Source organism: Thunnus thynnus, chromosome 16 (assembly GCF_963924715.1).
Source record: "Thunnus thynnus chromosome 16, fThuThy2.1, whole genome shotgun sequence".
Classification (NCBI taxonomy): Eukaryota; Metazoa; Chordata; class Actinopteri; order Scombriformes; family Scombridae; genus Thunnus; species Thunnus thynnus.
This window is the reverse complement of record NC_089532.1, coordinates 13,032,410-13,050,086: the sequence shown is the minus strand read 5'-3', so window position 1 is coordinate 13,050,086 and position 17,677 is coordinate 13,032,410. Positions and strand designations below refer to the sequence as shown.

Genomic DNA, 17,677 nt, shown 5'->3' with positions numbered 1-17,677 from the left:
TCCATTTCACTGACAGACCTTTTTTTTCCCTCCAAACTCACCATGCTCCTCTGCGGTATTCCCCTCCTCCTTTTTATCCATGACAATACATGTTAAAACAATGCGCACAAATCAAAGACGACAAGCAAAAATAGCCGCTGTAAAATATGGCTGATGTAAGACATCTTGACTAAACTCAGGACCATCACAGGCCTCAGCGATGGCGGCAGACACATGGTGTATCAGGTCTCACTGGAAGGAACTCCAAATATGCTTCCTGGATTCATTTGAAGGCGTGGGTTACACAGCGAGCGCCTCTGTTTTTACAAATGTGAGCTTGGCTCTAAATGGAATACCTCAATTAGCAAGGAGCCCAGTCAACACCTTTCACTTTAACATAGTCTACCATTTAAGATAGAGAGGTTTCCATTGCCAAGTTGTTCCTTTTAACAGAAAGGGATTCGAGGTTGCTCATTTAGGGCTGTCAAAAATGGGGATATTTCAATGGCCAAGCCCTGGGTGCATGTGATCTGATGTCACATCAGTGTCAGGAGTGATTCATAGCTCTGAATTTTTTGTTTTTCAAAGCTCTTGGCCGTGTCTCTGCTTGTCCTGCACTGCCAGTGACTCATACGCCACTAAACTAAACTAGCCCCCACATCTCCCCCCACCCCTCTGAGTGGATTAATGTGTCATAGTTGTTCAGTTTCCCTCAAACATACCATCTGCCTTCCATCCTGTCAATCAAACATCTACTGCTTTGCCATTTAAAATCCCCCAGACCATTTTTCTCATGATCCATTGTTGTTTTTAAATAACAACGTCTGATTAGCGGGCAGAGCTTCCTAAAAATAAAAATGAAATCTCTTAGTATCTGCTACAGCTCAGTACAGAGAGGCTGCTTTTTTCCCAGTGCTGTTATTCAAGCCCTCTAAAGATCCTTTTTTTTTAATTTCAAACTGGCTCCTCTGACTCTTCCAGGAGAACTTTTATTTATTTCCACCCTGTGATGTCTTCCTGAGGCTGAGAGGATCCCTACTAAAAGCACTATGCTGCCTGGGGCAGAAACAGGCCAGAGCTCTCTCCACATAAATAACACAGAAGCGTGGAGGAAGTCTGTTTGGTGGTCTGCTGGAGGGATAGAACCTACCCTTCAGTCTTTCACTGGTTCTGTCCTTCTTTCTCATTCTCTGTGTCTCAGTGGTCTATCTAGCAGCTTGGCTGAAGAGGCATAAAACAGCAGGATCTGGAAGAGATTGGGCCAAGATGTACATTTGAGTCGGTAGTGGACTTCCCATTGCTTGCGGGCCCAGGCCAGACAGAGCGGATGCTGTGAACAGGATCAAACTAATCTGACTCATGGGAGTCACAGATTTAAGAATTGCAACCAATATCACAATAGTGGATAAAATGTGTAACTAAATCGTTTTGCATGTAGTTTCTTGGCAATGTTGTAGCAGGAAAATATTAATATTACACCTTTTTCTTCTCCTTTACACAAAGTGTCAGTAATCCTCATAAATTACTATATGTCAAAAATGTTCTTTAAATGAAAAAATACTGTATCTCAAGTTCTCACTGGATGCCTCTTGAGGATCAAATTTCTCCAGAACACTGGTGTTCCTGGCCCCAGGAAGTGACCTCTCCAAACTAGCCTTATATGGAGAGCACTTGAGTGCCCCATTGTTGTGACAAGAACAATGAATCTAAAAAGAGGTGGGAGACAAGGGCAAGGAAAACACAAAATAAAGACGTCTAGCTCTTAAAAATCATCAGATGGGAGCTATTTTTCTATATTTGCACTCGCATCATGGAAATCTTGTCAGCTGACACTGATGTCGGCCCTCGCCTTTGAAGTGGGTTTAAAAAAAGCTGTATTTAGTTTGCATTGTGTGCAGAACCTAATTTATAGGAGTTGACCCTGGCTCCTCTTTTGTGCGACAGCCATCTTGGAACACAATGGCAGGAAGGCTTGAAACTTGAGAGGAACTGAATCTGCTGTTTTCCATTTTTTTCTGTTCTTATTCAACAGAGAATTTTCCCTCCCTTAGTAAAATAGCTCTGTTTTTGTGTCCAACAGGAGCCATAAACTGATGTCTAAGCATTCCATGGCCAGGCAATAGGGCTGAGTTTAACTGGACACATGGGGACAGTTGTTTTGTACCACATGGAGCAGGGGGGCCTGATAGAGGAAGCCATGGCCGCCTGGCGACCCCACAGTGACCCAATGGCCTCCTCATGGCGGGATCAAGGCCTAGATGGGAGCCGGCTAAGGGTTAGAGGTTTAAGGGTAACAAATCAAGTAACACTTTAGTGGTATTTAACCCCCCACATACCATATCTTTCTAACTGCATACGTGGTGCATGACTGTGCAGAACAAACATAGAAATGCTTTTATTCTATATGGGGGAGTTCCCCTCCGTAATAGAAGTGGAATGGGTCAGGTTTGGGAGTGATTACACCATAATGAAGCAAGAACAGAACATCTCTTCATTCATATCTCACTGTACTTTTTACCCGAGGTAGATTCAGCTCTCTGCAGGACAACAGGTGAGTGCTGATGGTCAGTTATGAAGCCTCTGTACTGACAGATCTGTGATATCGGGAAACAAATAAAAAAATCTCTTTTTTTCACTCAGTTTCAACACTGCCACAGTTAGAAGAAACAATACCTGTGTAAAATGATGCATTTTCTGAGATGGTAGCAGGTTCTTCACCCTTTCACTTTTTTTCTTCTTATCGTTTTGTGTGTCATAAAGAAGAGGACAGGACAGGGACCCCCTATAGGCAGTGCATATCTGCTTCTAAAAGCATCACTCAACTTTATGTTCACCTCTGGTTCCCGAAGCCCGGCTGTGTTTCTTCCATTAGTATCTGCTCATAAAAGAAAGCTGGGTTGTAAAGATGTGCAACAGACAACTGCTGGATAGTCACACACCTTTACATGGAAATCAGGTGTTACTACGTACCTGTGGGCACAGACATGGCTGAAGTTAAAGAAGTGTATTAGAAGTATATCAAGTTTATGCTGTTGATAGTCATGACAAAAAATATTCTAAACCACTTGTCAGAATTTATTAATAATAAACACGTACAAAAATACACTGTACAATATACAATACAAAAAGGATCACAGCATGAATGTTGGATAGAACATAACAAGAACTGAATGATTTTTTTTATAGTCCCACTCTGCATTCATAGAGGTGACAATGACCTAATTTATTTGCATTTTATTTGACTGTGACCTCAGCTCTCTGGCTCAACAGACACCTCAGTCCCTTCTGTGGAGAACACTGAAACGTTAGCCTTTTTGCTTGTTGAAAATGTTCATATTAAATATTAAATACTGACTTTAGCCCTATAAATAACATTGTGAACTAGTGCTGAAACAATTAGTCACTTTATCAATTGGTCAAACAACAGTTTTTATAATCAATTAATTATTGAAGCATAATGCTAAACATTTATCAATTGCAGTTTTTTTTTTAAATTTTGAAGATTTGCTTCTTTTCTTTGTTTTATATAATTGTTAATTGAATATCTGTGGGTTTTGGAATGTTGGTCATGCATAACCCACAATTTTAATAGCTTCTGAGAAATTGTGATGGCCATTTTAAATGATTTTCTGACATTTTATAGACTAAATAATGATAATAATTGTGAGTTGCAGCCCAAACTATAAATATGATTTAAAATATGTGTATTGTTTAACCAACATGAAAAGTAGCGAATGAGAAAAGTCATTGATGGTACTGGATTTATTGTTAAATAATTTCTTAATAGTTTCTTAATCATAGTTAAGTTAATTACAAAAATACATAATGCAGACAGACTGTAGATAATAATTTTGTGATGAAATTTAGTTGAGGTGTGAACTTTACTGAACTGAACTGCGGTCAAATCGAAACAAAAAAAAAAAATCTTCAATACATTTGTGAAGTGAAAAAGGTCACTGTGAGGCCAGCCTTAATCAGAAATGATCCTGTTTACCCCCCTGGAGAGTGACTGAGAGGGCACCGAGTGACGCAGGTGAGAGACAGGCGTCCACCCAGCCCCCGGACCGCACCTCTCTTATCTGCCTATGGAACGGAGGAGGAAGGAGTGACAAAGGCCAGGGCTCTGGGTGTGATAAGGAAGGGCCTTATGTCCTGCTTTGGCCCTGGCTCTCACCCTGGCTGGCCATTACGAGAAGCCATCCAGGGGCCAGGAGTTGACCACAACCAGGAAAGCCTCCAAGATGGTGTTTTCACACACAGGTATGAATCTGACCCTTTGCTGTCAGATATACATAATGTGTTGGTGTGTATTTACATGTGGTAGCTTTGCGGCAGAAAGAGAGGGAGAAAGGTAGAGACAGACAGAGAAAGAGGGTCAGTTGGAGTTCAGGGCAGAGCTCTGCCAGTAGTCTCACACTGCAGGAAAGCCAAATTGCTTCCGGATCTAGGTATCCACCCCTGCACAGTTCAGTGTTACTGTTCCTACCCTTCCCGCCTCCTTGTACTCCTCTCGCTTTCCTCCCATTCATCCACCCATCTTTAGTTGTTTTTTTTTTTTTTTCTTCACTCATTATTTCCTCACTCTTTGTCCCTCTTTTGGCTCTTGTGGCAGTCAGTCCTGCTGGGTGGCATGACACAGGGTGACAATGTCTGTAGGGAAGCAGTCTTTAAGTAGGATACCTCTGTCTCTCTGGCAGTCCAGCTCTCCAATGAAACCATACCAGTAGATGACAAGACCTGGACCAAATCTGCAGTGCAAAACAAAAGAAACAAAGCCGGTCTTTTGTTAGTACATCCTTGCTGTCATCTCAGACAGTTCTGCAGTAGCTTTCACTGAGTTATATTAGCTGCTTTAAAATTCAGATCTGTAAAATGCTCATGGCTGTTGATGTTGGATTTGGAAAGCATAACAAAAAAGCAGACAGTAAGTGAAGAGATACAAAGATGGGAGAGTAGCAGGATTGATCTATGGGAGATAAGGTCAATTAGGTATTTTCCTTTGATCACCATCCAGGAAACTTGTGCTGAATCAAACAAAAACGCCGCCAGGAAGATTAAGATCTCTCTGACAGGGTGATACACACTTGATCACATTACAATGGCAGTGAAATAACAATAATCTGTGAAATAACAAAGCACTACCAAGGCCTCCGGAACCTGTCATCGGAAGCCTTTGGTACATAGCAGAGCACACAGAGTTCAACACAAAGTCTGAGACTTAAACACTGCATCTGGTGGTTAATGTTAGCCAGTCCAACAGCGTCCAGCTGTTTCATTCACATTCGCTTTGAAAGCCAAAGCAACTTTGCCTTAGTTGGCGAGCACTGCAGTTCCCAAGAGCTATAAATAATGACTTTTCAAGCAACTGAGAAATCAAGTTCAGACTATTTAAATGTTAGGTGTTTTTATTTTTTTCCTTTGTTCTATCTTTTCTTCTCTCCCTCGCATATTTTTGCTGCTATTGTGTCTCATAGACACTGTAGCTACTGTACACCTGAAGGTCTGCTGAAAGGTGCAGAAACAATTAAAACGGAGGAGTTGTTCAGCGGGAATGTGCAATGTTATTTCACTACGTCTCCTCACAAAGACAATAAATCATCTTTCAAGCTATTTATTATGCCCCAAAGAGCCACCAGTGGCCTCTCTCTGCCTCATATAGATCATACCTTTTCTTTGAACATTAGCTGCCATACATAAAGACATGTCACAGTTGAACTCTGAACGGAGAGCATCTCAGCCCCCACATGCAAAACCAGATTCAGTTGGCTGACAGTGCTCCGGTCCCAGACACTCTATCCTCAGACAGTTAACAATGTTGTGGGGCCTCTGGAGACCTTGACAGGAAGCTAGCAAAGGGCCACGGAGGGCAGCAAAAGTTTAGCTCCAAGGTAAAGTGCATAAAACCTCAACTTGTGACCAATCATTTCATATTAAACTACTGACTCAAGCATCCTATGTGTTTTAACAATAATTATGGGAATATTTTGTCTTTTGTATGGTTATTATTTATGAGCTTATTATAAATACCTAGAAGGTCAACATTACTACTTCACCTAGGTATTTTAACCACATAAATGCTAGAGCAAGAATCAGCTGTTGCGACGTATGTATGTATGTATATGTGTGTACTGTGCTGTGCTGTGTTGTGTTGACAAGGCCTTGAGGCAGTGCATGTTCTACATACAGTACTTGTATGGAGACAGACACATGCACAAAATAATATGTGACTATACACGCACACATCCCTCCCTCCAAGAGGCCCTTGCTGCAGTACATGCTCCTGCACCCCATCCCTGCATTCTACGTTTTACAGTGTGTGATTTACAGTGCTGTATCTATGAGCAAACAGGCCAAAGCTAACAGCCCTGGAGAAAGCCCACAGATGCACACTGCAAGTTCACCACAATGTCACACACATAGCTCAGCCTCTCAGCACTGTACAAAGCTCAAGCCCCCAAACTCTCACTGTTTCCATGGTTGATGGCTGTGCATGGCCGCCAACTCTTAATATGGAAATGTTATGGAAACAAAACCTAAACATTTACATTAGATGACTTTGGAAAAGGGGTTATGCTCTTCTTTTTTATTCTGCCGCCGCACTGTATGTATTTCCTGTGTTCTGGATGGGGAGGTGAGGCTGAAAAGGGGAGAAAAAGGGAGACCAGTCTGCGCAGAGTGGAGAGAGGCAACCTTCTGAAAAGGTTAAAACTGTACATCAACAGATAAGGCAGCGGTGTACGATACATCATGTCCCGGGTCTGTCAGGAGAGGCCGAGCACAAATTGAAACAAGCAAAATTATAAACACAGGGGAGCCATGTCACCAAGGCCTTTCCATACCATAAAGAAAATAAATGGACTTTGAATCCTACTCAGAATTAATACAAGTTAATACTACAGGGACCTTGAGGTAAGAATCAGAGACTGGGAATAGAAACAAAAACACTGAGGGGGAAGGGTGCAGTCAGGAGGCTTAGACTGAGCTTGATGGCTACAGTGTGAGATTCTCGATAAAAAGTTCCAAGCAGCATCAGATACTGTAAAGAGAAATTACAAATACATAGAATATGGTGCCTTACATACCGGTCCCTCTGAAGTTATGTGTGTTGTAACACGTGATTAAGTGAATGGAGGCTCGTGTTTAAATTTGTAGGCTAATTATGGTTGATTATATGGGCTGGCTCACCTTAACCTGGCGTGTGCTTATTATATACACCCAGTCAGAGTCAGCCATCTTCCAATAAACACCTAACTATGTAACGAGTTGGTGAAATTGTTTGTGAAATGTAGCTAATTTCAGCAAGGGGGCCACTTGACGAGCCCGGGTGTGGATTGCGGCTGCCAGCTACGCTTTCGTTAGTGTTAATGAGCGGGTGCTGGTCGCATTTAAAGCAGGTGCCAAGCAGCTTACTACGGCAGCTTAATGAGAGCAAGGCACTCAGGAACAAAAAACCCTCGAATGGAGAAGAGGAGAGCGTTATTAGTGCCTTCCTGCGCACACAGCGAGTCATGTAGACAAGCCTCACACAATGAGATCTCTCTGCCTCTGAAATGCACAACCCATACATACATAGAGCATGAGTCAAAAACACAAACTGCAAAAGCTAATAAAAACACAATAAAACACAAACTGTAACCTTCAAAGAATGTGCAAACTTGCTTTCTTGATTTTATTTCTGCCCCTCTCATTTTCTCAGAAGTCTGAGGTTGCTGTAGGTCAGACAGCGTGGCCCCCCGAAAAACTCACATTTAACATTTCTACCGAACGCACAGATCAAGGTTAATTTGATCTGCCACGTTTGGTGAGAAAAAGCTTTTCTAAAACTGGAGGCCGAGCACTTCTGCCAAAACACATTATAAGAAATGATGAATTATCAATAAAATAAAGATGAATTTACACTCGACTTAAAAACACCCTCACTTCATTTTACAAACCACACAGACCCATTTTAAACAAACGCCCCGGCAATGATTTAGACAGCATAAGCCTCTACCTGAGGGTGAACTCTACGTCTCTGAGGTCTCCCCACAAAGGCCTCTTTGTTTTCGGCATCCATACATCAGGTCGCAAGGTACGGCCACTAAAGCGCTGCCAAACATTAGCTTTTCTCTGCTGTCTGAAATGCAGGTATGGAACCCGCTCAACTTCTTTTTAAAACAGAGAGCACTGAGAGTGATTGGGGTGATAGGTATAGAGGAATAAAAGTCTCTGCGTGGACAACAGAAGGTGTGTATACATAGCAAAAGACAGAGAGAAAGTGTGTGTATTAGTGACAAATGGCTTGTTCATTTGGGGTCAGTCCATGGCAAAGGCAGCTGCTTATAGGAGTTTATTTACAGGGTCAGATAACAGTTGTGTGATGTGTTTGTATGTGTGGAGTTTCAGAGGGGGGCAGTGACCCAAGGTCTGCATGCCAGGTTATATGGTTCTGCAGCTGATCACTGAACACCCAGCTTGTATATTTTAATTGCCTTGTAGTAGTTTGTTGTAGCAAGTCAGCCAGACTGATGATGAAGACACCCCTGATAACACAAGCTTCTGTGCACACAAATGGGCTGACTCTGCCCAGAGGGGCATCCTTAAACAGGGAGGTAAATAATCCCCTGCAACAAACTATACATCCTAGTGTCCATAAATAACAGGAGTTGAATGGAAGAGTTAACCTCCCACAGACAAGTTATTAACATGACTAGAGCTTAGAATAGAACACCTTCTTTTCTCCCCCGCCTCCCTCTTCCTCTTTATGGGCAAGGAAAATTTCGATTCTGCTCAGGTATGTAAAACACAAATACAAGGCAGCCGTAGCACACAATTGTACATTAAATGAGTCACCCAAACCTACACAAGCACTGTAATTAAGGTGGAATAGAAGGCAATAAAGAATAAAACATCTTCCGCCAGGTGTAACTCTCCTCGACGTTTTTATGTTTTCTGTTGCCGGGTTATGGAAATGGAACGTGACGCGGATGTAGTTCGTCTTTGTCACTGTTGGAGGTGGAGAGAGTGTTTTATGCGCAGGTATGTTTGTGTATTGTGGTGTTAGGTAGGTTAACATGAGGGAGTGGAGGTGTGATGTGTAAGTATGAAGGGAGTGGGAGGTCAGGTCGAGTCAGTGTGTTGTGAGTTCTGTGTTGCGCTGGGAGCTAATTTACGCTCACTGATGCAAGATACCAATACCAGAACAGAGATGAGAGGATTACAATGCTTTATCTGGTAACCATAGCAACTACTGTAACCTATGGAGCAGGACTCAATGACCATTACAAAATTAGTCATTATCAACCTGATCTACCTTAATCTTGGAAACACTAAGATATGGTGTATTATCAAACACACCATGATATTTGCATGAGGATGTGGAGACCGTGCTGACTGTCACTTTGAAAATCTTATCATCCAAACTCACACATATTTATTTAAACAAAGATTGACCTGACAAATAGGCCTATGTGGTTTTGACAAAAGCAAATATCATTATATTTTTTGCTGAATACTTTGATATTGATAATATAAAAAATATTTGGGAGATGACTACTGGTGTTTTTAGAAGACATTTTAAGACAGAAAATTTTAAAAATATAAATAAGTAATGTTGATATGATAACTGAATAGGTATTCAATGTGACACTAACCTAGAATAGTCAAATCAGTTCAGAAATCTTTATCACTTTACTGTAATATGAAATAATTAGATGTATTATATTAATTTTAATTAACATGCATAAATAGAATGAGTATCTTTAATTTTTGGTACTCACTGCAATGCCCTACTTGTTTATTGAACATCTTAAAAATTAAAATTTTTAAAAATTAAAAATTAATTACATTTTTGTTATATGTTACATTACCTTGTGCAAGTAAATACAATTACATATAGATATGACACTTAAGTTATGACTTTTTTCTCAATGAAAAAAATACAACTCAAATATTTCTTTTTATTATTTTATTAATAACCGTTGACTTTACTCTGCATCCATGAGTAAAATCCTGCCCCAAAGCTGCTCTCGCACTCCCCCTACACCACTGTACTCAGGGACTCTCCAGTCTTTATCTTCCAATAACCACTTATCACTTTCTCTGACCTCAGTCCCCCTCACAGCCTCCTATTACCTCAGCCACCTTCTCACATTAACCTAAAATCTTATCACCTTACACACACACAATCTGACAGAGCCTATTTCAATCAGCTGATTGATAACCTGGCTAATACATCATTCTGTGAATGAGCACATGAGCTAATAAGTGTCACATAAAGAGCGGTTTTATTTTTGTTTTGACAATAGCAAGACACAGAGAGCCGTGCTTCGCAACGCCATTTGGTCCTAGTTAGGATCTGCAAACATCCTCCAGCCGAAGGGAGGAGTCTTAATCAGTGTTTGGAACTCGTTAAGTCCCTTAACTGAGCATGTCGCCTACCACATTAGCAACACATATCTGAGGGAACAAGTGTGCGTTGTGTGTGTAATGTGTGCTGGTCCCCTCTCAGATCTATGAAGTCACGGTCCAACGCGCTTTGACACACTCTGGTCTGCTTTGGATGTGGAGCGAAACCAAACAAGGTGTGGTCTGGCCTTGGCTTTGTCTGTTTAGTGTTCAGAAGTTGGTCCAAACAGCACTGAGGACAATGCATACGACAAAACAACCTACTGACGACAGCTCCGCCATGACACCAGAATGACCGACATTACAGTCGGGTTGGAGTTATGGAACAACTTACACTTCAACATCAGTGTTCTCTCCAGCAAAAACCAAACTTACATTTTAGACTTTCTGTGCGTCATTCCTTTGTCTTTTACATTTTGTCTTTGTAATATGATTGCACTGATTACAACGGTCTGTCTCTGTGTTATTCTCTGACTGTATAAGGGTTAACATTCAGATGGTCAGAGCTCACCTGATCTTTTCTCAGATATCGACTCCCTTTCCTCTATAATGACCCTCTACATCATGAAAATGGCTTGATCGCTTCAGTTATGACACACTGAGTGGGTATTCATTAACACTTGATACTGATATTATTAAATTCTATTATGGCAATGGCTTCAAATGGTGTCTCCTATGCAAGTGCCATAGGTAATAATTGAGTCTTGATGTGTGTAAATGCATTTAAAAAAAAATACACTGAACAGGATTGAGATACCCTTGATTATATATTATATAGGAAGTAAAAATAACAGTATAAAAAAATGTCTCTGAGGCTTTCACTGTTTTAAAATGAGGCTTATTAGTCTCCAAAGCCAAACACTGGCCACAGTGCTAATTTGAAGATCTGTCCAGAGAGTCCCTCTGGCCTTTGATGAGTCCTCATGTCTCTAAGTTCTGCATGGAGACAGGAAGTTCCCCGCGGTGGCAGGCAGGCAGGCTGGGGGCTGGGAGGCTACGCAGACACAGAAGACCACAGCGTCAGGGGGATACATGCTCCTTTAACCTGTTATTGTGAACTCCCAGCAGCCCTGGCCGATAATTGCCACCTGTCTCTGGGGAAACACAGTCAAAGGCAGGCAGAGGGTCGGCCATTTTGTCTCTGTTGCTGCTCCTCACCCCACACAGCCCTGGTCCTAATCCTGCCCTTAACCCTAGCGGCTAACGTGTTTTCAATTTAGGATGATCCCCCTCTACACCCACGGCCCTAATCAACAACAGTTTGTACTGTAACCCTATCTGCCCTTGCGAGGGCAGCATCAGCCTGACCGGGCGCCTGCAAACCTGATGGGTCCAGCAGAGGAACAGTGTTGTGTGTGTATATGTATGATATCATGTTTATATGTGAGGTTGTGAGGTCATAGGATGTGTGCCTGATACTTACCTGTTTGTCTTGCTTATCTTGTTAGGGTATGAAAATATATATATAAACATCCACACACACACACATTAGTCACACAGAATGCTGCGTATAATCAGACACTTAATGATGAATGTATATATAAAAAGTGAAAGTCAGTACTCTATTTTTAAACATATTTTGAGAACACCTTACTTTGCTGAAAGTAGATTATTTCTAGATTCTTTTTAAATATCCTGTTTCCTGTTTTCAACAACTGTGATAAGTTGTTATGGCTATGTTTACATTTTAGGTGACTTTTTACAAAGTGACAAATACACATTGTATATCCTTTTTTCACTCCTAATTGTTCTTCATTTCGGGTTCAGGAATAAGTCACATATTTGCTGCCACTTCAGTGAGGGCTGAATCAAAAGTTAGGCATGGAAAGGCAGGTGTGAATGTTTGTTGTGTAGGGCCTCCTGGCCTCTGCATCCACGAGTAAAACCCTGTCCCAAAATTAGAGTGTGGCCTCTAATGTCTCCCTAGGAGAAAAAGAGGCCTGGCTTTCGTCCAAGTCAGCACCTTTGGAAGTGCAGTCGTGTTACCACCATTAAATCAACATGTCAGCGCCCGGCCCAGTGAACTTCTTCACCCAGACTCCACCGCTTACAGCTACCCCACACACCTAATGAATTGGTGTGAACGTCCATCTGTCTGCTAAAATGAAAAGGGGAAAGGAGATATGAGGAGAAAGAAGAAAACAAGACTCGGTCAAAACCCAGTATATGGCTGGACCGTGTGTGGTCAATGTGCAAAATTGTGGCCAATTTGTTACAGGGATAAGTAGTGGTAGTGTGTATGATGTAAATTCCTGGATACTAAAAGTTCATCGGCAATTTTCTGTAGCGGTCCCAGTAATGTTTTTTGTTAAAGTGTACTGAAGTAGTATATCACATGACATGGTTAAGCAATGTTTGAGTCAAAAAAAGGACATAAATGTAGTTGCAAGACCAATACTTTCCACTCATATCTTGGGATGTTTGATTTGAGAGATAAGTTATTTTAATTTTAATTATAACTATTCTAATGAACTTTTAACTCCCCCTGCTCTTTCATCTGTTTCTATCTGCGCATGTATGTAAAGTAGTAATACGTAGGATTAGCATGCTAGGCTACCAGTCCATCAGCTTTGTGACTTTATATCCATGCTGTGACATCTTTCATAGCACACAAACACCGTAAACACACCTGTCATCTGCCCAACACAGTGCTGTTAAACCAGAAACACCGCGGCTACACCTTATTTTTATACAGTCTATGGGCTACACACAGCACGGCACAGCTATGCTAATGATGATAGCCATGCTAACTAGCCAATAGCCATCGTGCAAGCTGGTAAAATAGATTTGTCCCGTCTCTTTGTATCTGTGGGTTGGTGCTCCTGTCATTGTTGGAGCCTCCATGTGAGAAGCTTCGGTTGGTAAATGTGTGTTTTTAAAACTTATTTTGGGACTACACTCACTCTCAGCCCCGCTGAGATTTCAGGGCACTCAGGGCTCCACTGTAAAAATCCCATGAGGACATAATACAAACTGTTTGCACAAATTCATTTTGAAAGAGCAATGGCCAGTGGGGAAACTCCAACACTGGGCTGGCCGACCAATGGTGTAACTTCATCACTCAGTGAGTCAGTCAATCAGTCAGTGACGGACAGACATTCAGGGTTATAAGGCTAGTCTGTGGCCAGTCCAGACAAAAAGATATTCTTTTTTGAGCTGTTGCATAGACCATTTGCAGTCCACTCATATGATTATCATCACTAGACACAGAAACACTACTAGTCCTATTGAACGGAGATCTGCTGTGGCAAAACAACCAAAGCCAGGTTATGGTATCCCAGCCGTCAACCTTGGCCTCTGGTTCCAAAATGGAACTGTCCCAGTTTGGGGGGTGAGTTTGGAGACGGACACAGGCGAAGGGCCACAGAAAGCTGTGTGCTTACTCGGCAGTCTGTTTACATTCCTGAGGGTAATTTTAGCCCCCGGGGGGGAGCAGAGCAGGGGGGCCGACATGTCGTTGGGTCTTGTCAGTGGTCGACGGGCCAGCCGGCGCAGTGGCGGCACCTGGACATGTGGGTGGTACATAAAAACACACATACACACACACACACACACACACACACACACACACACACACACACACACACACACACACACACACACACACAGACCTCAGGCGGAACTTTTATCTTGTTTGCAACTCCATTATTTACTACTTTTAGTAAATTTAAAAAGAGCTAGCTAGCATCTTCTACATAATATCAATATCTACTTTGTCTGAAGCTGGACTGGACAACTAAATGGAGACACAAGCCGACGAGGAGGCAGAGTGGAAAATCACACAAGCGAGGGTGTAGTCTTGGTAGCAGGCCCACCACAGAGCACCATTAGCTTTGGACAACACAGGATATCCCCAGTGTTTTCACTGATGATCTGGGGTGCAAATCTAATTTCATTGTAGTTTTTAAAAATTTGCTATGCAAACAAAACAATAATCCTAGCTCAAGAATGGCTAACAGCTTCTGTGTGCGTGTTGGGATTTGTCTTTTTATTATTCCCAGCCCAGACTGTCCCTTCAAAGGGCAAGAAAGCAAAATGTCCATGTGTGTTCGCCGTGTTCGTGTGCGAGTGCGTGTGTAAAAGAGAAGGGGAAAGAGAGGGAGGGAGAGAGAGACTCAGAGCTTATCGAAACTAATTAGGCGAGGGATCAGGATGGAAGTTAAATACTGGGCTACATGTAATGAAAGAAGCAGAGTGGGGGACATCTAGGGGTCAGGCCCACACCAAACAGTGGTCCTCAGGCAATCTGGTATTGATTTTCACTCGTTTGGGGATGAAGGTAGACGGGGGGTGGGGGGGTGGGGGGGGCGGTGAGTCATGTAGCGAGAGAGAGAGAGTCAGAAAGAGGCAATAGGGCAGAGTCTAAGGGTCTCATGAGTTGTCAACTTGACAGTTTAACCCCTTTTGGAGTAGAACAAACAAACAGAGGGATCTCCTGGGCTGACAGCGTTGATCTGTCATAGCGATGACACTGCAAAGCCCACACAATGCCCACACAGGAGAGGAAAGTGGTGGTGGTGGGGAGGGGTGGCTTGATACAGATATGCAGAGGCACATTCCTTAAGCCTTAGAAGATAGGACTGTGCTCTGCTTAAGCTGTGGCAACACTGATCTATAAATATTTGCACCTTTGAAAATCTACATTTCCACTGACAGATACATTTAAAAGCAAATATAGACTGAATAGGAAATCTGCGATATTTCTTGTTATTAATGTTCTATAAAGACTAAAAGCACATATTTATGCAAAAGAGGGCTGTCCAAAGTGGAACTATCTGTTACATTTTGGTCTTTCCCCAAGTCAAGAACTTTGCGAGTCCCTGATAAAGCTGGATGGGTGACCGTCCACAACCGCACAGACACACAGATGTCAGTGCTCCTCTCCTGTCACTCAATCTGCGAAGGCCGTCACCCCGAGCACCTTCCCTCTCATGTTCTTAAACACTTGAAGGCCCCTTTCACTTTTCCCCTCAGACTGCCTCATCGCTTTGTCAGATTGCCAAGGGGGACTCCATTAGCCTGGCCAAGCACAGAGCCCCCAACTCTCTCCTATACTTAAAACACAAACACACACACACACAGAGGGAGGCTGATACGCACAGCTAAGGCTGTCCACATCAAATTAGAGTGGCCCCTATTGTCCCTATTACGGCCTGGGAATGCTCCATCATGACGGATGCTACGGGGTCCCTCACTTGTCAGGAGTTGTCAGACAGATAGGGAGTCTGGGTACACACAGCTGACAGGTAATCTTAATGTCTTCAATTAGCCCAATTAGGCCTGTCATAAACAATTTGATAAGTGCTCGACCAACACAAACAGATAAACGCACGCACAAGCGCACACAGGCGCACACAATCACACACCGAGGTCTGCGGGGTATTAATGAGAAGGGTAATGGGTATATCAGTGGACGGTTGACTTGTCTTTTGTTTCAAGGAGGGGTGTGTTCCCATCCCTTGCTCTCAGCTGTGCACTGCTGGCTGCTACCTGGTCAGTTCAAATTGTACTATCTCCTTTCATTAGTGCATCGCTGGCTGAGAATCTGAAAGGCCGTGACAAAATTCATTTGAGACGAGTGGGAGCAGATTGCCTGAAGCAGGTGCTATAAGGGAGATAAAACAAAAGCAGCACCTTTGTGAAGCTCTCTGTGTGAGTGTATATGTGTGTTTTCAATCTGTGCGTGTGTGAGAGGCTTTTCCCTGGTCTTCACATTCTGTTCTTTTCCTTGCTATGGTAAATGGGTAATGACACAAAAGTGCTTTTGAAAAAAAAAAAAAAAAAAAAAAAAAGAAGGAAGAACAGGGACCAGAGAGGAATTGGCCCAGCATACACTCAGAGCGAGCGTTTACAAAGCTGTGGTGAAATCTAAATATTGTTTCTAGCGTGACTAAACAGGCCAACACCTTTCTCTGCCGAGGATGTGCGATAGCTAACATTGTTTGATATGGTCTCTCCTTTATAATATCTTATCGCAGTGCAACGGTGACACCCACACTACATCCTCAGCTTTTGTCCTCTAACCGTTTCTTTAAATTCATCTATTTGCATTCACTATCAATTTCTTTTTGTCCAGGTAAGCAGGACACATTTCAGGAACTGTGAAGCACAAGCTAATGTTTAAAACACAGATTCCACAGTTTGCAAACACAAGACCCGAGCGAAGTTAGCATCAATATTTGAACAAGAACTCCACATCAACACTGCCTTGATCTTATGTACAGAGGCCCTGAAATGCCCCACATCAAGCAACAACACTGACACTTTCAATGCAGCGCTTATACACTTGTCTCTGGGCATTCGGGGCAATGTTGTAACAAAAGCGAGGAAAAAAAAAAAATGAACAAAATACTATGAATACGGAAGAAGTCAGTTAAATCCAAGATAATGTGCTGAATGGTGAAATCCCAAGGCACATTTTAATTCAAGGAGTCAAACTGGGACGAGAAGACAAACCAACTGCTATCAGCAAGATCTGTGATGGACCTCTAACTCTACTTCTGATCTTTACCTCAAGTGACGGCTGGAATGCCATCTGACGAAAAAAAAAAGAAAGACAGAAAGAAAGAGAAAAGCCGTCACCGGGAAGTTGTAATAGGAAATTGCTCTTGGCAACTATTTGTTCAAGCACAAGATTTTTTTTTCGTCTTTATGCCAACCCAGCGAGCCCCCATTGGAAAACAGGGCAGGTCCCCCTAATGAGTAATCTATTTCAAAGCAGTCGTGTCTGGGCATGACAGTTTACTGAGAGGCTTGAAGAACTGGTAATTACCAGTGTTACGGGGCAATTAATGCATATTACACTGCGGCACTCATGGCGGTGACTGTCAGCTCCCCAATAAAAATGAGCACTCTTCAGCTAAAGGGTGACATTAATTGGGCCCTTAATGACTATGCAGAGGAACCAAGCCAAATAGGAACAAAACAGGGGAATCGCTCTGACTCCAGCAGAGGGCTGGAAATTGGACTAAAAATGAGATTAATTGCTGTTTAGAAAAAAAAAGAAGAGAAAAAATGTGGTGAGGGAAAGGGGGAGAAAGAGGTTGGAATTATAGGGTGCAGAGAGCAAGGGCTGCTCATACAGATGACAATTCAATTAATTATTTTATACTGTATTTTCTATACCTTAAGGAGTGCAGACAAGCCTCAGGCCCGTTTTGAAGGCTTTGTCTCCATATGTTTCTTATTGCATAAACAGCTACACATATAGTACATTTCCCAAAGCACCCGCATTACAGTGTCATAGTGAAAATGTTCAATATTATGAATACTTTGAAAATCTTAATTTCAGAGAAAAGAAGCTTTCCCAGAT

General features: G+C 42.3%; 1 protein-coding gene across 2 annotated transcripts in view; it reads right to left on the bottom strand.

Moving 5' to 3' along the window:
* Positions 1-3,041: 3,041 nt before the first annotated feature.
* The window catches only part of cdin1 (CDAN1 interacting nuclease 1), a 57,108-nt gene continuing 42,472 nt past the window's right edge, over positions 3,042-17,677 (bottom strand). For both annotated transcript variants that reach the window (XM_067614452.1, XM_067614453.1), the window contains exon 12: positions 3,042-4,727. In XM_067614452.1, the coding sequence (XP_067470553.1) occupies positions 4,592-4,727 (136 nt within the window). In that variant the 3' untranslated portion in view covers positions 3,042-4,591. The remainder of the gene's footprint in view (positions 4,728-17,677) is intronic.